We start from the raw sequence: 23,109 nt of genomic DNA, 5'->3' as shown, positions 1-23,109 counted from the left end.
ACGTGGCCAAGATGTTCAAATGTTCATAAATGACCAGCATGGTTGAATAATAGTAAGGCAGAACAGTTGAAACTGGAGCAGGAGCATGGCCAGGTGGACTGGGGACAGCAAGGAGTCCTCATGTCAGGTAGTCCTGGGACATGGTCCTAGGGCCCAGGCCAGTTGAAACTGGAGCAGCAGCATGGCCAGGTGGACTGGGGACAGCAAGGAGTCATCATGTCAGGTAGTCCTGGGGCATGGTTCTAGGGCTCAGGTCCTCCGAGAGAGAGAAAGAAGGAGAGAAGGAGAGAATTAGAGAACGCACACTTAGATTTACACAGGACACCGAATAGGACAGGAGAAGTACTCCAGATAAACAAACTGACCCTAGCCCCCCGACACATAAACTACTGCAGCATAAATACTGGAGGCTGAGACAGGAGGGGTCAGGAGACACTGTGGCCCCATCCGAGGACACCCCCGGACAGGGCCAAACAGGAAGGATATAACCCCACCCACTTTGCCAAAGCACAGCCCCCACACCACTAGAGGGAAATCTACAACCACCAACTTACCATCCTGAGACAAGGCCGAGTATAGCCCACAAAGATCTCCGACCACACTGACAGTCCTGATCAGGACTGTCAGTGTGGTCAGGACTGTCAGTGTGGTCAGGACTGTCAGTGTGGTCAGGACTGTGATCAGGACTGTCAGTGTGGTCAGGACTGTCAGTGTGGTCAGGACTGTCAGTGTGGTCAGGACTGTGGTCAGGACTGTCAGTGTGGTCAGGACTGTCAGTGTGATCAGGACTGTCAGTGTGGTCAGGACTGTCAGTGTGGTCAGGACTGTCAGTGTGGTCAGGACTGTCAGTGTGATCAGGACTGTCAGTGTGGCCAGGACTGTGATCAGGACTGTCAGTGTGGTCAGGACTGTCAGTGTGGTCAGGACTGTCAGTGTGATCAGGACTGTCAGTGTGATCAGGACTGTCAGTGTGGTCAGGACTGTCAGTGTGACCAGGACTGTGGTCAGGACTGTCAGTGTGATCAGGACTGTCAGTGTGGTCAGGACTGTCAGTGTGATCAGGACTGTCAGTGTGGTCAGGACTGTGGTCAGGACTGTCAGTGTGATCAGGACTGTGATCAGGACTGTCAGTGTGGTCAGGACTGTCAGTAGGATCAGGACTGTCAGTGTGGTCAGGACTGTCAGTGTGATCAGGACTGTGGTCAGGACTGTGATCAGGACTGTCAGTGTGATCAGGACTGTCAGTGTGATCAGGACTGTCAGTGTGGTCAGGACTGTGATCAGGACTGTCAGTGTGGTCAGGACTGTCAGTGCGATCAGGACTGTCAGTGTGATCAGGACTGTGATCAGGACTGTCAGTGTGGTCAGGACTGTCAGTGTGATCAGGACTGTGATCAGGACTGTCAGTGTGGTCAGGACTGTCAGTGTGATCAGGACTGTCAGTGTGATCAGGACTGTCAGTGTGGTCAGGACTGTCAGTGTGACCAGGACTGTGGTCAGGACTGTCAGTGTGATCAGGACTGTCAGTGTGGTCAGGACTGTCAGTGTGATCAGGACTGTCAGTGTGGTCAGGACTGTCAGTGTGATCAGGACTGTCAGTGTGGTCAGGACTGTGGTCAGGACTGTCAGTGTGATCAGGACTGTGGTCAGGACTGTGATCAGGACTGTCAGTGTGGTCAGGACTGTCAGTAGGATCAGGACTGTCAGTGTGGTCAGGACTGTCAGTGTGATCAGGACTGTGGTCAGGACTGTGATCAGGACTGTCAGTGTGATCAGGACTGTCAGTGTGATCAGGACTGTCAGTGTGGTCAGGACTGTCAGTGTGATCAGGACTGTCAGTGTGATCAGGACTGTCAGTGTGGTCAGGACTGTCAGTGTGATCAGGACTGTCAGTGTGGTCAGGACTGTCAGTGTGGTCAGGACTGTCAGTGAGATCAGGACTGTCAGTGTGGTTAGGACTGTGATCAGGACTGTCAGTGTGGTCAGGACTGTCAGTGTGATCAGGACTGTGGTCAGGACTGTGGTCAGGACTGTCAGTGTGGTCAGGACTGTCAGTGTGGTCAGGACTGTCAGTGTGATCAGGACTGTGGTCAGGACTGTGGTCAGGACTGTCAGTGTGGTCAGGACTGTCAGTGTGGTCAGGACTGTCAGTGAGATCAGGACTGTCAGTGTGGTTAGGACTGTGATCAGGACTGTCAGTGTGGTCAGGACTGTCAGTGTGATCAGGACTGTGGTCAGGACTGTGGTCAGGACTGTCAGTGTGATCAGGACTGTCAGTGTGATCAGGACTGTCAGTGTGGTCAGGACTGTCAGTGTGATCAGGACTGTCAGTGTGGTCAGGACTGTCAGTGTGGTCAGGACTGTCAGTGAGATCAGGACTGTCAGTGTGGTTAGGACTGTGATCAGGACTGTCAGTGTGGTCAGGACTGTCAGTGTGATCAGGACTGTGGTCAGGACTGTGGTCAGGACTGTCAGTGTGGTCAGGACTGTCAGTGTGATCAGGACTGTCAGTGTGGTCAGGACTGTCAGTGTGATCAGGACTGTCAGTGTGGTCAGGACTGTCAGTGTGGTCAGGACTGTCAGTGAGATCAGGACTGTCAGTGTGGTTAGGACTGTGATCAGGACTGTCAGTGTGGTCAGGACTGTCAGTGTGATCAGGACTGTGGTCAGGACTGTGGTCAGGACTGTCAGTGTGATCAGGACTGTGATCAGGACTGTGGTCAGGACTGTCAGTGAGATCAGGACTGTCAGTGTGGTCAGGACTGTCAGTAGGATCAGGACTGTCCGTAAAGCAGCAGGGTAAACATCATCGATCCTCTGGTGTTTGATAGGACGTCAATGCAGCAGAGCATGCTGGGATGAAGGGCTCTCACACAGAGGAATAAAAGTTGCCTTTTACCCAAAGTGTAATGTTTGTACGCAATGTGTGTGTGTGTGTGTGTGTGTGTGTGTGTGTGTGTGTGTGTGTGTGTGTGTGTGTGTGTGTGTGTGTGTGTGTGTGTGTGTGTGTGTGTGTGTGTGTGTGTGTGTGTGTGTGTGTTCGTGTGTGTGTGTGTGTGTGTGTGTTCGTGTGTGTGTGTGAGCATTTTCCTTGGATGCAGAAGTGTGTGGGCTTACCTTCAAAGTAGGGCATCCACTGTTCTGCTTCAAAGAAGAGAACAGAGTAGGTAGTTTTACTCTTTAGGGAGTGAGAGAGAGAGGCAAATGGAAAGCGGGATGGATGGAGGGAGGGAGGTAGGGAGGGAGAGAGATGTAGGGAGGGAGGGAGAGAGATGTAGGGAGGGAGGGAGAGAGAGGGAGAGAGAGAGAGATGGATGGATGAAGGGAGAGAGATGGATGGATGGATGGAGGGAGGGAGAGTGGTAGGGAGAGAGATGATGGATGGATGAAGGGAGAGAGATGGATGGATGGAGGGAGAGAGTGGTAGGGAGAGAGAGATGGGTGGAGGGAGGGAGAGAGTGGTAGGGAGAGAGATGGATGGATGAAGGGAGAGAGATGGATGGATGAAGGCACACTGCCTACTCGAGACAGAATGAGCTCTCAGCAGCCTGAAATATACATTTCCTCCAGAGGATCAGTTTCAGCTCCCTGGACATCCTGTCATCGTTAAACACACTTCAGCAGCCTCTGTCCTCGTTATGGAAGAACCTCTACCCCAAACCATCTGTGGGAAGTGAAAGGCACCAATCAGGAAAGGAAGAACCTCTACCCAAAACCATCTGTGGGAAGTGAAAGGCACCAATCAGGAAAGGAAGAACCTCTACCCCAAACCATCTGTGGGAAGTGAAAGGAACCAATCAGGAAAGGAAGAACCTCTACCCCAAACCATCTGTGGGAAGTTAAAGGCACCAATCAGGAAAGGATTGTCTCATGGTGTTAAATAGAAGGTTGTAATGTAATCCAAATGTACGTGTACTCTTCTAACAGAACCTCCTGACCTCTATGGACCCACTGAACCTGTTAAACCCTCCTGGTATGGACCTGTTAAACCCTCCTGGTATGGACCTACTGAACCTGTTAAACCCTCCTGGTATGGACCTACTGAACCTGTTAAACCCTCCTGGTATGGACCTGTTAAACCCTCCTGACCTCTATGGACCTACTGAACCTGTTAAACCCTCCTGGTAATGAACCTACTGAACCTGTTAAACCCTCCTGGTATGGACCTGTTAAACCCTCCTGACCTCTATGGACCTACTGAACCTGTTAAACCCTCCTGGTATGAACCTACTGAACCTGTTAAACCCTCCTGGTGTGGACCTACTGAACCTGTTAAACCCTCCTGGTGTGGACCTACTGAACCTGTTAAACCCTCCTGGTATGGACCTACTGAACCTGTTAAACCCTCCTGGTATGGACCTACTGAACCTGTTAAACCCTCCTGGTGTGGACCTACTGAACCTGTTAAACCCTCCTGGTGTGGACCTACTGAACCTGTTAAACCCTCCTGGTATGGACCTACTGAACCTGTTAAACCCTCCTGGTATGGACCTACTGAACCTGTTAAACCCTCCTGGTATGGACCTGTTAAACCCTCCTGGTATGAACCTACTGAACCTGTTAAACCCTCCTGGTATGAACCTACTGAACCTGTTAAACCCTCCTGGTATGGACCTACTGAACCTGTTAAACCCTCCTGGTATGGACCTACTGAACCTGTTAAACCCTCCTGGTATGAACCTACTGAACCTGTTAAACCCTCTTGGTATGGACCTACTGAACCTGTTAAACCCTCCTGGTATGAACCTACTGGACCTGTTAAACCCTCCTGGTATGAACCTACTGGACCTGTTAAACCCTCCTGGTATGGACCTGTTAAACCCTCCTGGTATGAACCTACTGAACCTGTTAAACCCTCCTGGTATGAACCTACTGAACCTGTTAAACCCTCCTGGTATGAACCTACTGAACCTGTTAAACCCTCCTGGTATGAACCTACTGAACCTGTTAAACCCTCCTGGTATGGACCTGTTAAACCCTCCTGGTATGGACCTGTTAAACCCTCCTGGTATGAACCTGTTAAACCCTCCTGGTATGGACCTACTGAACCTGTTAAACCCTCCTGGTGTGGACCTGTTAAACCCTCCTGGTATGGACCTACTGAACCTGTTAAACCCTCCTGGTATGGACCTACTGAACCTGTTAAACCCTCCTGGTATGGACCTGTTAAACCCTCCTGGTATGAACCTACTGAACCTGTTAAACCCTCCTGGTATGAACCTACTGAACCTGTTAAACCCTCCTGGTATGGACCTACTGAACCTGTTAAACCCTCCTGGTATGGACCTACTGAACCTGTTAAACCCTCCTGGTATGGACCTACTGAACCTGTTAAACCCTCCTGGTATGGACCTACTGAACCTGTTAAACCCTCCTGGTATGAACCTACTGAACCTGTTAAACTCTCCTGGTATGGACCTACTGAACCTGTTAAACCCTCCTGGTATGGACCTGTTAAACCCTCCTGGTATGGACCTGTTAAACCCTCCTGGTATGAACCTACTGAACCTGTTAAACCCTCCTGGTATGAACCTACTGAACCTGTTAAACCCTCCTGGTATGGACCTACTGAACCTGTTAAACCCTCCTGGTATGGACCTACTGAACCTGTTAAACCCTCCTGGTGTGGACCTGTTAAACCCTCCTGGTATGAACCTACTGAACCTGTTAAACCCTCCTGGTATGGACCTGTTAAACCCTCCTGGTATGAACCTATTGAACCTGTTAAACCCTCCTGGTATGAACCTACTGAACCTGTTAAACCCTCCTGGTATGGACCTACTGAACCTGTTAAACCCTCCTGGTATGGACCTGTTAAACCCTCCTGGTAGTTCCTGGTTCAGTAGGGGACCTGTTAAGCCCTCCTGGTATGGACCTACTGAACCTGTTAAACCCTCCTGGTATGGACCTACTGAACCTGTTAAACCCTCCTGGTATGGACCTACTGAACCCATTAAACCCTCCTGGTGTGGACCTGTTAAACCCTCCTGGTATGAACCTACTGAACCTACTAAACCCTCCTGGTATGAACCTACTGAACCTGTTAAACCCTCCTGGTATGGACCTGTTAAACCCTCCTGGTATGAACCTACTGAACCTGTTAAACCCTCCTGGTATGGACCTGTTAAACCCTCCTGGTATGGACCTACTGAACCTGTTAAACCCTCCTGGTATGGACCTACTGAACCTGTTAAACCCTCCTGGTATGGACCTACTGAACCTGTTAAACCCTCCTGGTATGGACCTACTGAACCTGTTAAACCCTCCTGGTGTGGACCTACTGAACCTGTTAAACCCTCCTGGTATGAACCTGTTAAACCCTCCTGGTATGGACCTACTGAACCTGTTAAACCCTCCTGGTATGGACCTACTGAACCTGTTAAACCCTCCTGGTATGGACCTGTTAAACCCTCCTGGTATGGACCTACTGAACCTGTTAAACCCTCCTGGTATGGACCTACTGAACCTGTTAAACCCTCCTGGTATGAACCTACTGAACCTGTTAAACCCTCCTGGTATGAACCTACTGAACCTGTTAAACCCTCCTGGTATGGACCTACTGAACCTGTTAAACCCTCCTGGTATGGACCTACTGAACCTGTTAAACCCTCCTGGTGTGGACCTGTTAAACCCTCCTGGTATGAACCTACTGAACCTGTTAAACCCTCCTGGTATGGACCTACTGAACCTGTTAAACCCTCCTGGTATGGACCTACTGAACCTGTTAAACCTTCCTGGTATGGACCTACTGAAACTGTTAAACCCTCCTGGTATGGACCTACTGAACCTGTTAAACCCTCCTGGTATGGACCTACTGAACCGGTTAAACCCTCCTTGTGTGGACCTACTGAACCTGTTAAACCCTCCTGGTATGGACCTACTGAACCTGTTAAACCCTCCTGGTGTGGACCTACTGAACCTGTTAAACCCTTCTGGTATGAACCTGTTAAACCCTCCTGGTATGGACCTACTGAACCTGTTAAACCCTCCTGGTGAACCTGTTAAACCCTCCTGGTATGAACCTGTTAAACCCCTCCTGGTAGTTCCTGGTTCAGTAGGGGACCTGTTAACCCCTCCTGGTAGTTCCTGGTTCAGTAGGGGACCTGTTAACCCCTCCTGGTAGTTCCTGGTTCAGTAGGGGACCTGTTAACCCCTCCTGGTAGTTCCTGGTTCAGTAGCGGACCTGTTAACCCCTCCTGGTAGTTCCTGGTTCAGTAGGGGACCTTTAACCCCTCCTGATAGTCCCTGGTTCAGTAGGGGACCTGTTAACCCCTCCTGGTAGTCCCTGGTTCAGTAGGGGACCTGTTAACCCCTCCTGGTAGTTCCTGGTTCAGTAGGGGACCTGTTAACCCCTCCTGGTAGTTCCTGGTTCAGTAGGGGACCTGTTAACCCCTCCTGGTAGTTCCTGGTTCAGTAGGGGGCCTGTTAACCCCTCCTGGTAGTTCCTGGTTCAGTAGGGGACCTGTTAACCCCTCCTGGTAGTTCCTGGTTCAGTAAGGGGACCTGTTAACCCCTCCTGGTAGTCCCTGGTTCAGTAGGGGACCTGTTAACCCGTCCTGGTAGTTCCTGGTTCAGTAGGGGACCTGTTAACCCCTCCTGGTAGTTCCTGGTTCAGCAGGGGAGTCATTTTATGTGTATGTCAGAGACATGATGTACAAGCTTAAGTTATGGCCAATAGTCCACTTGTTACTGTGTGTGTGTGTGTGTGTGTGTGTGTGTGTGTGTGTGTGTGTGTGTGTGTGTGTGTGTGTGTGTGTGTGTGTGTGTGTGTGTGTGTGTGTGTGTGTGTGTGTGTGTGTGTGTGTGTGTGTGTGTGTTGTGTGTTTGTAAGGACCTGTTTAGTCCTGGGTGTCTTAAGTCTTCCCAGTCAGTATCCAGCAGGGAGTTATGGCCTTTAGCAATACAACCACAGCTACACACACAGAGACACTACTGGAGGCCTAGATACTGCCCTCACTATGCACTACTGCAGGCCTAGATACTCAGTTGGTAGAGCATGGCGCTTGTAACGCCAGGGTAGTGGGTTCGATCCCCGGGACCACCCATACGTAGAATGTATGCACACATGACTGTAAGTCGCTTTGGATAAAAGCGTCTGCTAAATGGCATATATTATTATTATTATATTATATATTACTATACACTACTGCAGGCCTAGACAGTGCCCTCACTATACACTACTGCAGGCCTAGATACTTACTGCCCTCACTATCCACTACTTCAGGCCTAGATACTGCCCTCACTATCCACTACTTCAGGCCTAGATACTGCCCTCACTATCCACTACTTCAGGCCTAGATACTGCCCTCACTATCCACTACTTCAGGCCTAGATACTGCCCTCACTATCCACTACTTCAGGCCTAGATACTGCCCTCACCATACACTACTTCAGGCCTAGATACTGCCCTCACCATACACTACTGCAGGTCTAGATACTGCCCTCACTATCCACTACTTCAGGCCTAGATACTGCCCTCACCATACACTACTGCAGGTCTAGATACTGCCCTCACTATCCACTACTTCTGGCCTAGATACTGCCCTCACTATGCACTACTGCAGGTCTAGATACTGCCCTCACTATGCACTACTGCAGGTCTAGATACTGCCCTCACTATGCACTACTGCAGGCCTAGATACTGCCCTCACTATCCACTACTGCAGGCCTAGATACTGCCCTCACTATCCACTCCAGGCTAGATACTGCCCTCACTATCCACTACTGAGGCCTATACTGCCCTCACTATACACTACTGCAGGCCTAGATACTGCCCTCACTATACACTACTGCAGGCCTAGATACTGCCCTCACTATACACTACTGCAGGCCTAGATACTGCCCTCACTATCCACTACTGCAGGCCTAGATACTGCCCTCACTATCCACTACTGCAGGCCTAGATACTGCCCTCACTATCCACTACTTCTGGCCTAGATACTGCCCTCACTATGCACTACTGCAGGTCTAGATACTGCCCTCACTATGCACTACTGCAGGTCTAGATACTGCCCTCACTATGCACTACTGCAGGCCTAGATACTGCCCTCACTATACACTACTGCAGGCCTAGATACTGCCCTCACTATACACTACTGCAGGCCTAGATACTGCCCTCACTATCCACTACTGCAGGCCTAGATACTGCCCTCACTATCCACTACTGCAGGCCTAGATACTGCCCTCACTATACACTACTGCAGGCCTAGATACTGCCCTCACTATCCACTACTGGAGGCCTAGATACTGCCCTCACTATACACTACTGCAGGCCTAGATACTGCCCTCACTATACACTACTGCAGGCCTAGATACTGCCCTCACTATCCACTACTGCAGGCCTAGATACTGCCCTCACTATCCACTACTGCAGGCCTAGATACTGCCCTCACTATCCACTACTGCAGGCCTAGATACTGCCCTCACTATCCACTACTGCAGGCCTAGATACTGCCCTCACTATCCACTACTGGAGGCCTAGATACTGCCCTCACTATACACTACTGCAGGCCTAGATACTGCCCTCACTATACACTACTGCAGGCCTAGATACTGCCCTCACTATCCACTACTGCAGGCCTAGATACTGCCCTCACTATACACTACTGCAGGTCTAGATACTGCCCTCACTATACACTACTGCAGGCCTAGATACTGCCCTCACTATCCACTACTGCAGGCCTAGATACTGCCCTCACTATACACTACTGTAGGCCTAGATACTGCCCTCACTATCCACTACTGCAGGCCTAGATACTGCCCTCACTATACACTACTGCAGGCCTAGATACTGCCCTCACTATACACTACTGTAGGCCTAGATACTGCCCTCACTATACACTACTGTAGGCCTAGATACTGCCCTCACTATACACTACTGGAGGCCTAGATACTGCCCTCACTATACACTACTGGAGGCCTAGATACTGCCCTCACTATACACTACTGGAGGCCTAGATACTGCCCTCACTATACACTACTGGAGGCCTAGATACTGCCCTCACTATACACTACTGGAGGCCTAGATACTGCCCTCACTATACACTACTGGAGGCCTAGATACTGCCCTCACTATACACTACTGGAGGCCTAGATACTGCCCTCACTATACACTACTGGAGGCCTAGATACTGCCCTCACTATACACTACTGGAGGCCTAGATACTGCCCTCACTATACACTACTGGAGGCCTAGATACTGCCCTCACTATCCACTACTGGAGGCCTAGATACTGCCCTCACTATACACTACTGCAGGCCTAGATACTGCCCTCACTATACACTACTGCAGGCCTAGATACTGCCCTCACTATCCACTACTGCAGGCCTAGATACTGCCCTCACTATCCACTACTGCAGGCCTAGATACTGCCCTCACTATCCACTACTGCAGGCCTAGATACTGCCCTCACTATCCACTACTGGAGGCCTAGATACTGCCCTCACTATACACTACTGCAGGCCTAGATACTGCCCTCACTATACACTACTGCAGGCCTAGATACTGCCCTCACTATCCACTACTGCAGGCCTAGATACTGCCCTCACTATACACTACTGTAGGCCTAGATACTGCCCTCACTATCCACTACTGCAGGCCTAGATACTGCCCTCACTATACACTACTGCAGGCCTAGATACTGCCCTCACTATACACTACTGTAGGCCTAGATACTGCCCTCACTATACACTACTGTAGGCCTAGATACTGCCCTCACTATACACTACTGTAGGCCTAGATACTGCCCTCACTATACAATACTGTAGGCCTAGATACTGCCCTCACTATCCACTACTGTAGGCCTAGATACTGCCCTCACTATACACTACTGCAGGCCTAGATACTGCCCTCACTATACACTACTGCAGGCCTAGATACTGCCCTCAACATACACTACTGCAGGCCTAGATACTGCCCTCACTATCCACAGAGAAACACAGCAGAAGAACCTGGAAGGATATGAAATAAGTTCCCCATAGATGTTCCTGTCGTATTCATCCGTACCAAGGTGAAGTGTGTAATGTGTGAATATGTGCTTGATGAGGACATCAGCAGCAGGCTCTTATCTCTCAGGGATACAGACCAGTGTAATGGTCTGGTCTGTGGTGGAAGCATGGCTGATAACCCACCCCCCCCCACTCACTTCTCTCCTCTTCCCCAGGACGGTGCACTACGAGGGGGGAGCTGTGTCCATCCACGCCCGTTCCCTCTGGAGGCTGGAGACCCTACGAGTGGCGTGAGTTGAACGATATGACACATCTATCTGGGGGGTACGGAGAACGATGACACATCTATCTGGGGGGGGGGGAGAACGATATGACACATCTATCTGGGGGTGTGTACGGAGAACGATGACACATCTATCTGGGGGGAGGAGAACGATGACACATCTATCTGGGGGTACGGAGAACGATGACACATCTATCTGGGGGGGGGAGAACGATATGACACATCTATCTGGGGGTACGGAGAACGATGACACATCTATCTGGGGGGAGGAGAACGATGACACATCTATCTGGGGGTACGGAGAACGATGACACATCTATCTGGGGGGAGGAGAACGATATGACACATCTATCTGGGGGGGAGGAGAACGATATGACACATCTATCTGGGGGTACGGAGAACGATATGACACATCTATCTGGGGGTACGGAGAACGATATGACACATCTATCTGGGGGGTACGGAGAACGATATGACACATCTATCTGGGGGGGTACGGAGAACGATATGACACATCTATCTGGGGGTACGGAGAACGATATGACACATCTATCTGGGGGGGGTACGGAGAATGATATGACACATCTATCTGGGGGTACGGAGAACGATATGACACATCTATCTGGGGGGGGGACGGAGAATGATATGACACATCTATCTGGGGGGGACGGAGATCGATATGACACATCTATCTGGGGGGGTACGGAGAATGATATGACACATCTATCTGGGGGGGTACGGAGAACGATATGACACATCTATCTGGGGGGGGTACGGAGAACGATATGACACATCTATCTGGGGGGGGACGGAGAACGATATGACACATCTATCTGGGGGGATACGGAGAACGATATGACACATCTATCTGGGGGGGTACGGAGAACGATATGACACATCTATCTGGGGGGTACGGAGAACGATATGACATCTATCTGGGGGGGGTACGGAGAACAATATGACACATCTATCTGGGGGTGGTACGGAGAACGATATGACATCTATCTGGGGGGGTACAGAGAACGATATGACACATCTATCTGGGGGTACGGAGAACGATATGACACATCTATCTGGGGGGAGAACGATATGACACATCTATCTGGGGGGAGGAGAACGATATGACACATCTATCTGGGGGGGATACGGAGAACGATATGACACATCTATCTGGGGGTACGGAGAACGATATGACACATCTATCTGGGGGGTACGGAGAACGATATGACACATCTATCTGGGGGGGTACGGAGAACGATATGACACATCTATCTGGGGGGAGGAGAACGATATGACACATCTATCTGGGGGGGTAGGAGAACGATATGACACATCTATCTGGGGGGTACGGAGAACGATATGACACATCTATCTGGGGGTACGGAGAACGATATGACACATCTATCTGGGGGTATGGAGAACGATATGACACATCTATCTGGGGGGGTACGGAGAACGATATGACACATCTATCTGGGGGTATGGAGAACGATATGACACATCTATCTGGGGGGGGTACGGAGAACGATATGACACATCTATCTGGGGGGTACGGAGAACGAAATGACACATCTATCTGGGGGGAGGAGAACGATATGACACATCTATCTGGGGGGAGGAGAACGATATGACACATCTATCTGGGGGGAGGAGAACGATATGACACATCTATCTGGGGGGAGGACAACGATATGACACATCTATCTGGGGGAGGAGAACGATATGACACATCTATCTGGGGGGGACGGAGAACGATATGACACATCTATCTGGGGGAGGTACAGAGAACGATATGACACATCTATCTGGGGGTACGGAGAACGATATGACACATCTATCTGGGGGGATACGGAGAACGATATGACACATCTATCTGGGGGGGATACGGAGAACGATATGACACATCTATCTGGGGGTATGGAGAACGATATGACACATCTATCTGGGGGGTACGGAGAACGATATGACACATCTATCTGGGGGGGTACGGAGAACGAAATGACACATCTATCTGGGGGGGTACGGAGAACGATATGACACATCTATCTGGGGGGTACGGAGAACGATATGACACATCTATCTGGGTGGGGAGGAGAACGATATGACACATCTATCTGGGGGAGGAGAACAATATGACACATCTATCTGGGGGAGGAGAACGATATGACATCTATCTGGGGGGGTACGGAGAACGATATGACACATCTATCTGGGGGGAGGAGAACGATATGACATCTATCTGGGGGGGTACGGAGAACGATATGACACATCTATCTGGGGGGAGGAGAACGATATGACACATCTATCTGGGGGGTACGGAGAACGATATGACACATCTATCTGGGGGGTGCACGGAGAACGATATGACACATCTATCTGGGGGGTACGGAGAACGATATGACACATCTATCTGGGGGTACGGAGAACGATATGACACATCTATCTGGGGGGTACGGAGAATGATATGACACATCTATCTGGGGGTACGGAGAACGATATGACACATCTATCTGGGGGGTACGGAGAACGATATGACACATCTATCTGGGGTACGGAGAACGATATGACACATCTATCTGGGGGGTACGGAGAACGATATGACACATCTATCTGGGGGGGTACGGAGAACGATATGACACATCTATCTGGGGGGTACGGAGAACGATATGACACATCTATCTGGGGGGAGTACGGAGAACGATATGACACATCTATCTGGGGGTACGGAGAACGATATGACACATCTATCTGGGGGTACGGAGAACGATATGACACATCTATCTGGGGGATACGGAGAACGATATGACACATCTATCTGGGGGGGTACGGAGAACGATATGACACATCTATCTGGGGGGTACGGAGAACGATATGACACATCTATCTGGGGGGGGGTACGGAGAACGATATGACACATCTATCTGGGGGTACGGAGAACGATATGACACATCTATCTGGGGGGTACGGAGAACGATATGACACATCTATCTGGGGGGGGGTACGGAGAACGATATGACACATCTATCTGGGGGGGATACGGAGAACGATATGACACATCTATCTGGGGGGGGGCACGGAGAACGATATGACACATCTATCTGGGGGTACGGAGAACGATATGACATCTATCTGGGGGTACGGAGAACAATATGACACATCTATCTGGGGGTGGTACGGAGAACGATATGACATCTATCTGGGGGTACAGAGAACGATATGACACATCTATCTGGGGGGTACGGAGAACGATATGACACATCTATCTGGGGGAGAAACGATATGACACATCTATCTGGGGGGAGGAGAACGATATGACACATCTATCTGGGGGGTACGGAGAACGATATGACACATCTATCTGGGGGGTACGGAGAACGATATGACACATCTATCTGGGGGTACGGAGAACGATATGACACATCTATCTGGGGGTACGGAGAACGATATGACACATCTATCTGGGGGAGGAGAACGATATGACACATCTATCTGGGGGAGGAGAACGATATGACACATCTATCTGGGGGGTACGGAGAACGATATGACACATCTATCTGGGGGGTACGGAGAACGATATGACACATCTATCTGGGGGTATGGAGAACGATATGACACATCTATCTGGGGGGGGGGGTACGGAGAACGATATGACACATCTATCTGGGGGTATGGAGAACGATATGACACATCTATCTGGGGGTACGGAGAACGATATGACACATCTATCTGGGGGGGTACGGAGAACGAAATGACACATCTATCTGGGGGGAGGAGAACGATATGACACATCTATCTCGGGGGGGGAGAACGATATGACACATCTATCTGGGGGAGGAGAACGATATGACACATCTATCTGGGGGAGGACAACGATATGACACATCTATCTGGGGGAGGAGAACGATATGACACATCTATCTGGGGGGGTACGGAGAACGATATGACACATCTATCTGGGGGAGGTACAGAGAACGATATGACACATCTACCTGGGGGGTACGGAGAACGATATGACACATCTATCTGGGGGTACGGAGAACGATATGACACATCTATCTGGGGGACGGAGAACGATATGACACATCTATCTGGGGGTATGGAGAACGATATGACACATCTATCTGGGGGTACGGAGAACGATATGACACATCTATCTGGGGGGTACGGAGAACGAAATGACACATCTATCTGGGGGGGTACGGAGAACGATTTGACACATCTATCTGGGGGTACGGAGAACGATATGACACATCTATCTGGGTGGGGAGGAGAACGATATGACACATCTATCTGGGGGGAGGAGAACAATATGACACATCTATCTGGGGGGAGGAGAACGATAGGACATCTATCTGGGGGGCACGGAGAACTGGTATGACACATCTATCTGGGGGGAGGAGAACGATATGACATCTATCTGGGGGGTACGGAGAACTGATATGACACATCTATCTGGGGGAGGAGAACGATATGACACATCTATCTGGGGGACAGGCAGACTGGTCACGGAGAACGATATGACACATCTATCTGGGGGTGTACGGAGAACGATATGACACATCTATCTGGGGGTACGGAGAACGATATGACACATCTATCTGGGGGGTTACGGAGAACAAAATGACACATCTACCTGGGGGTCAGGGCAGGAGAACGATATGACACATCTATCTGGGTGGGGTCAGGAGAACATATGACACATCTATCTGGGGGGTCAGAGAACGATATGACACATCTATCTGGGGGGTCAGGAGAACAAATGACACATCTATCTGGGGGACTGGTACAGAGAACGATATGACACATCTATCTGGGGGTACAGGAGAACTGATCATGACACATCTATCTGGGGGGTTACGGAGAACGATATGACACATCTATCTGGGGGTCAGGCAGAACGGTGACACATCTACCTGGGGTCAGGAGGACAGATGACACATCTATCTGGGGTCAGGGTAGGAGAACTGGTAGACACATCTATCTGGGGGGGGGGTTAGGGTCAGACATAAGGGTTCAGGGCCAGACCCTGTTGCAGACAGGGGGGGGTCGACTCTGATATTTATTAGGCTCGAGGTCAGTGCAGGCAGACTAGGCAGGCTCGAGGTCAGGGCAGGCAGACTGGTCAGCAGGCTCGAGGTCAGTGCAGGCAGACTGGTCAGGCAGGCTCGAGGTCAGTGCAGGCAGACTGGTCAGCAGACTCGAGGTCAGTGCAGGCCGACTGGTCAGCAGGCTCGAGGTCAGTGCAGGCAGACTGGTCAGCAGGCTCGAGGTCAGTGCAGGCAGACTGGTCAGCAGGCTCGAGGTCAGTGCAGGCAGACTGGTCAGCAGGCTCGAGGTCAGTGCAGGCAGACTGGTCAGCAGGCTCGAGGTCAGGGCAGGCAGACTGGTCAGCAGGCTCGAGGTCAGTGCAGGCAGACTGGTCAGCAGGCTCGAGGTCAGTGCAGGCAGACTGGTCAGACAGGCTCGAGGTCAAGGCAGGCAGACTGGTCAGACAGGCTCGAGGTCAGGGCAGGCAGACTCGAGGTCAGGGCAGGCAGACTGGTCAGACAGGCTCGAGGTCAGGGCAGGCAGACTGGTCAGGAGTTTCAGGACAGACTCGAGGTCAGGACAGGCAGACTGGTCAGGTAGACTCGAGGTCAGGACAGGCAGACTGTTCAGACAGGCTCGAGGTCAGGGCAGGCAGACTGGTCAGACAGGCTCGAGGTCAGGGCAGGCAGACTGGTCAGACAGGCTCGAGGTCAGGGCAGGCAGACTGGTCAGACAGGCTCGAGGTCAGGGCAGGCAGACTGGTCAGGCAGACTCGAGGTCAGGACAGGCAGACTGGTCAGGTAGACTCGAGGTCAGGACAGGCAGACTGGTCAGGTAGACTCGAGGTCAGGACAGGCAGACTGGTCAGACAGGCTCGAGGTCAGGGCAGGCAGACTGGTCAGACAGGCTCGAGGTCAGGGCAGGCAGACTGGTCAGACAGGCTCGAGGTCAGGGCAGGCAGACTGGTCAGGCAGACTCGAGGTCAGGACAGGCAGACTGGTCAGGTAGACTCGAGGTCAGGACAGGCAGACTGGTCAGACAGGCTCGAGGTCAGGGCAGGCAGACAGAGGTCAGACAGGCTCGAGGTCAGGGCAGGCAGACTGGTCAGGCAGACTCGAGGTCAGGACAGGCAGACTGGTCAGGTAGACTCGAGGTCAGGACAGGCAGACTGGTCAGCTAGACTCGAGGTCAGGACAGGCAGACTGGTCAGACAGGCTCGAGGTCAGGGCAGGCAGACTGGTCAGACAGGCTCGAGGTCAGGGCAGGCAGACTGGTCAGACAGGCTCGAGGTCAGGGCAGGCAGACTGGTCAGGCAGACTCGAGGTCAGGACAGGCAGACTGGTCAGGTAGACTCGAGGTCAGGACAGGCAGACTGGTCAGGTAGACTCGAGGTCAGGACAGGCAGACTGGTCAGACAGGCTCGAGGTCAGACAGGCTCGAGGTCAGGGCAGGCAGACTGGTCAGACAGGCTCGAGGTCAGGGCAGGCAGACTGGTCAGGCAGACTCGAGGTCAGGACAGGCAGACTGGTCAGGTAGACTCGAGGTCAGGACAGGCAGACTGGTCAGGCAGACTCGAGGTCAGGACAGGCAGACTGGTCAGGTAGACTCGAGGTCAGGACAGGCAGACTGGTCAGGTAGACTCGAGGTCAGGACAGGCAGACTGGTCAGGTAGACTCGAGGTCAGGGCAGGCAGACTGGTCAGGCAGACTCGAGGTCAGGGCAGGCAGACTGGTCAGGCAGACTCGAGGTCAGGACAGGCAGACTCGAGGTCAGGACAGGCAGACTGGTCAGGTAGACTCGAGGTCAGGACAGGCAGACTGGTCAGGTAGACTCGAGGTCAGGACAGGCAGACTGGTCAGCAGGCTCGAGGTCAGGACAGGCAGACTGGTCAGCAGGCTCGAGGTCAGGACAGGCAGACTGGTCAGCAGGCTCGAGGTCAGGACAGGCAGACTGGTCAGCAGGCTCGAGGTCAGGACAGGCAGACTGGTCAGCAGGCTCGAGGTCAGGACAGGCAGACTGGTCAGCAGGCTCGAGGTCAGGACAGGCAGACTGGTCAGGTAGACTCGAGGTCAGGACAGGCAGACTGGTCAGCAGGCTCGAGGTCAGGACAGGCAGACTGGTCAGCAGGCTTGAGGTCAGGACAGGCAGACTGGTCAGCAGGCTCCAGGTCAGGACAGGCAGACTGGTCAGCAGGCTCCAGGTCAGGACAGGCAGACTGGTCAGCAGGCTCGAGGTCAGGACAGGCAGACTGGTCAGCAGGCTCGAGGTCAGGACAGGCAGACTGGTCAGCAGGCTCGAGGTCAGGACAGGCAGACTGGTCAGCAGGCTCGAGGTCAGGACAGGCAGACTGGTCAGCAGGCTCGAGGTCAGGACAGGCAGACTGGTCAGCAGGCTCGAGGTCAGGACAGGCAGACTGTTCAGCAAGCTCGAGGTCAGAACAGGCAGACTGGTCAGCAGACACTGGTACAGAGAGACAGGAAACACAGGGATAAATACACTGGTACAGAGAGACAGGAAACACAGGGATAAATACACTGGTACAGAGAGACAGGAAACACAGGGATAAATACACTGGTACAGAGAGACAGGAAACACAGGGATAAATACACTGGTACAGAGAGACAGGAAACACAGGGATAAATACACTGACCCAGAGAGACAGGAAACACAGGGATAAATACACTGACCCAGAGAGACAGGAAACACAGGGATAAATACAGGCAGACTGGTCAGCAGGCTCGAGGTCAGGACAGGCAGACTGGTCAGCAGGCTCGAGGTCAGGACAGGCAGACTGGTCAGCAGGCTCGAGGTCAGGACAGGCAGACTGGTCAGCAGGCTCAAGGTCAGGACAGGCAGACTGGTCAGGTAGACTCGAGGTCAGGACAGGCAGACTGGTCAGCAGGCTCGAGGTCAGGACAGGCAGACTGGTCAGCAGGCTCGAGGTCAGGACAGGCAGACTGGTCAGCAGGCTCGAGGTCAGGACAGGCAGACTGGTCAGCAGGCTTGAGGTCAGGACAGGCAGACTGGTCAGCAGGCTCCAGGTCAGGACAGGCAGACTGGTCAGCAGGCTTGAGGTCAGGACAGGCAGACTGGTCAGCAGGCTCGAGGTCAGGACAGGCAGACTGGTCAGCAGACTCGAGGTCAGGACAGGCAGACTGGTCAGCAGGCTCGAGGTCAGGACAGGCAGACTGGTCAGCAGGCTCGAGGTCAGGACAGGCAGACTGGTCAGCAGGCTCGAGGTCAGGACAGGCAGACTGGTCAGGCAGACTGGTCAGGCTCGAGGTCAGGACAGGCAGACTGTTCAGCAGGCTCGAGGTCAGAACAGGCAGACTGGTCAGCAGACACTGGTACAGAGAGACAGGAAACACAGGGGTAAATACACTGGTACAGAGAGACAGGAAACACAGGGATAAATACACTGGTACAGAGAGACAGGAAACACAGGGATAAATACACTGGTACAGAGAGACAGGAAACACAGGGATAAATACACTGGTACAGTGAGACAGGAAACACAGGGATAAATACACTGGTACAGAGAGACAGGAAACACAGGGATAAATACACTGACCCAGAGAGACAGGAAACACAGGGATAAATACACTGACCCAGAGAGACAGGAAACACAGGGATAAATACACTGGTACAGAGAGACAGGAAACACAGGGATAAATACACTGACCCAGAGAGACAGGAAACACAGGGATAAATACACTGGTACAGAGAGACAGGAAACACAGGGATAAATACACTGGCACAGAGAGACAGGAAACACAGGGATAAATACACTGATACAGAGAGACAGGAAATACAGGGATAAATACACTGGTACAGAGAGACAGGAAACACAGGGATAAATACACTGGTACAGAGAGACAGGAAACACAGGGATAAATACACTGGTACAGAGAGACAGGAAACACAGGGATAAATACACTGGCACAGAGAGACAGGAAACACAGGGATAAATACACTGGCACAGAGAGACAGGAAACACATGGATAAATATACTGGTACAGAGAGACAGGAACCACAGGGATAAATACACTGGTACAGAGAGACAGGAAACACAGGGATAAATACACTGGTACAGAGAGACAGGAAACACAGGGATAAATACACTGGTACAGAGAGACAGGAAACACAGGGATAAATACACTGGTACAGAGAGACAGGAAACACAGGGATAAATACACTGACCCAGAGAGACAGGAAACACAGGGATAAATACACTGACCCAGAGAGACAGGAAACACAGGGATAAATACAGGCAGACTGGTCAGCAGGCTCGAGGTCAGGACAGGCAGACTGGTCAGCAGGCTCGAGGTCAGGACAGGCAGACTGGTCAGCAGGCTCGAGGTCAGGACAGGCAGACTGGTCAGCAGGCTCAAGGTCAGGACAGGCAGACTGGTCAGGTAGACTCGAGGTCAGGACAGGCAGACTGGTCAGCAGGCTCGAGGTCAGGACAGGCAGACTGGTCAGCAGGCTCGAGGTCAGGACAGGCAGACTGGTCAGCAGGCTCGAGGTCAGGACAGGCAGACTGGTCAGCAGGCTCGAGGTCAGGACAGGCAGACTGGTCAGCAGGCTTGAGGTCAGGACAGGCAGACTGGTCAGCAGGCTCCAGGTCAGGACAGGCAGACTGGTCAGCAGGCTCGAGGTCAGGACAGGCAGACTGGTCAGCAGGCTCGAGGTCAGGACAGGCAGACTGGTCAGCAGGCTCGAGGTCAGGACAGGCAGACTGGTCAGCAGACTCGAGGTCAGGACAGGCAGACTGGTCAGCAGGCTCAGAGGTCAGGACAGGCAGACTGGTCAGCAGGCTCGAGGTCAGGACAGGCAGACTGGTCAGCAGGCTCGAGGTCAGGACAGGCAGACTGGTCAGCAGGCTCGAGGTCAGGACAGGCAGACTGTTCAGCAGGCTCGAGGTCAGAACAGGCAGACTGGTCAGCAGACACTGGTACAGAGAGACAGGAAACACAGGGATAAATACACTGGTACAGAGAGACAGGAAACACAGGGATAAATACACTGGTACAGAGAGACAGGAAACACAGGGATAAATACACTGGTACAGTGAGACAGGAAACACAGGGATAAATACACTGGTACAGAGAGACAGGAAACACAGGGATAAATACACTGACCCAGAGAGACAGGAAACACAGGGATAAATACACTGACCCAGAGAGACAGGAAACACAGGGATAAATACACTGGTACAGAGAGACAGGAAACACAGGGATAAATACACTGACCCAGAGAGACAGGAAACACAGGGATAAATACACTGGTACAGAGAGACAGGAAACACAGGGATAAATACACTGACCCAGAGAGACAGGAACCACAGGGATAAATATAAATGTAATATTAACACTCTATAGACACTGTAATGTTATCACTCTACAGAGACCATTAACACTCTGACCCCAGCAGTGTAGATCAGGGAGATGTCTCTGTGAGAGGGCAGGGAGATGTCTCTGTGAGAGGGCAGGGAGATGTCTCCGTGAGAGGGCATGGAGATGTCTCCGTGAGAGGGCAGGGAGATGTCTCCGTGAGAGGGCATGGAGATGTCTCCGTGAGAGGGCATGGAGATGTCTCTGTGAGAGGGCATGGAGATGTCTCCGTGAGAGGGCAGGGAGATGTCTCCGTGAGAGGGCAGGGAGATGTCTCCGTGAGAGGGCAGGGAGATGTCTCCGTGAGAGGACAGGGAGATGTCTCCGTGAGAGGGCAGGGAGATGTCTCCGTGAGAGGGCAGGGGCCCACTGCCAACGTGGTGTACAGTGTCTCTGTCAGCGGGGCCCACTGCCAACGTGGTGTACAGTGTCTCTGTCAGCGGGGCCCACTGCCAACGTGGTGTACAGTGTCTCTGTCAGCCCCAGTCTGTGGAGGGAAGACGAGCCCTCCTCCCATCCAGAGTCATAGACACACAGACTGTTTGCAGTGAAGTGTCTAATTACTAACAGCATGACAGTAGTCCCCTGATAACACAGAGATTTCTCTCCTTGTTTTGTATCAGGGCTGATTGGACATACTGTAGTGTTCATGGGTTCTGATGAGGACAGAATATAAATACTCTGCCCTCTGTAGCCTGTTGTGTTCTGTTGTGTTCTGTTGGGTTCTGCTGTGTTCTGTTGTGTTCTGTTGGGTTCTGCTGTGTTCTGTTGGGTTCTGCTGGGTTGTGTTGTGTTGTGTTCTGTTGTGTTCTGTTCTGTTGTGTTGTGTTCTGTTGTGTTGTGTTGTGTTCTGTTGTGTTGTGTTGTGTTGTGTTGTGTTCTGTTGTGTTGTGTTGTGTTCTGTTGTGTTGTGTTGTGTTGTGTTCTGTTCTGTTCTGTTCTGTTCTGTTGTGTTCTGTTGTGTTCTGTTCTGTTCTGTTCTGTTCTGTTGTGTTGTGTTCTGTTGTGTTCTGTTGTGTTGTGTTCTGTTGTGTTCTGATCCCTCCTCTCCCTCTCTCCCTCTCCCTCTCTCCCTCTCTCCCTCTCTCCCTCTCTCCCTCTCTCCCTCTCTCCCTCTCCCTCTCTCTCTCTCTCTCTCTCTCTGTCTCTCTCTCTCTCTCTCTCTCTCTCTCTCTCTCTCTCTCTCTCTCTCTCTCTCTCTCTCTCTCTCTCTCTCTCTAGGTGGAGCGGCAGCCACACCCGCTGGGGTCAACCCTTCCGTCTCCGTCATGTGACCACGGGGAAGTACCTCAGTATCATGGAGGATAAGGGCCTGCTGCTGATGGACAAGGAGAAGGCTGATGTCAAGTCTACTGCCTTCTGTTTCCGGCCCTCCAAGGTACACTTCAGCCCGGCTATATACGCACGCACGCACGCACGCACAGACACACAGACAGTGGCTCAGCCATGCAAACAGAA

At 51.9% G+C, this 23,109-nt stretch overlaps 1 protein-coding gene across 1 annotated transcript in view; it reads left to right on the top strand.

Annotated features, from left to right (window-relative positions):
* Positions 1 to 23,109, top strand: part of LOC124041068 (ryanodine receptor 2-like) — a gene marked incomplete at its 3' end in the record, with an annotated part of 293,761 nt that overhangs the window by 50,827 nt on the left and 219,825 nt on the right. Inside the window, 2 exon segments of the mRNA XM_046358233.1 lie at positions 11,163 to 11,237; positions 22,873 to 23,029. Coding sequence (XP_046214189.1) covers positions 11,163 to 11,237; positions 22,873 to 23,029 — 232 coding nt within the window.

The sequence above is a fragment of the Oncorhynchus gorbuscha genome, linkage group LG08 (genome assembly GCF_021184085.1).
Source record: "Oncorhynchus gorbuscha isolate QuinsamMale2020 ecotype Even-year linkage group LG08, OgorEven_v1.0, whole genome shotgun sequence".
In the NCBI taxonomy this organism is placed as follows: Eukaryota; Metazoa; Chordata; class Actinopteri; order Salmoniformes; family Salmonidae; genus Oncorhynchus; species Oncorhynchus gorbuscha.
Note: the sequence above shows the minus strand (reverse complement) of the source record. Positions and strands in the feature narration are given on the sequence as shown.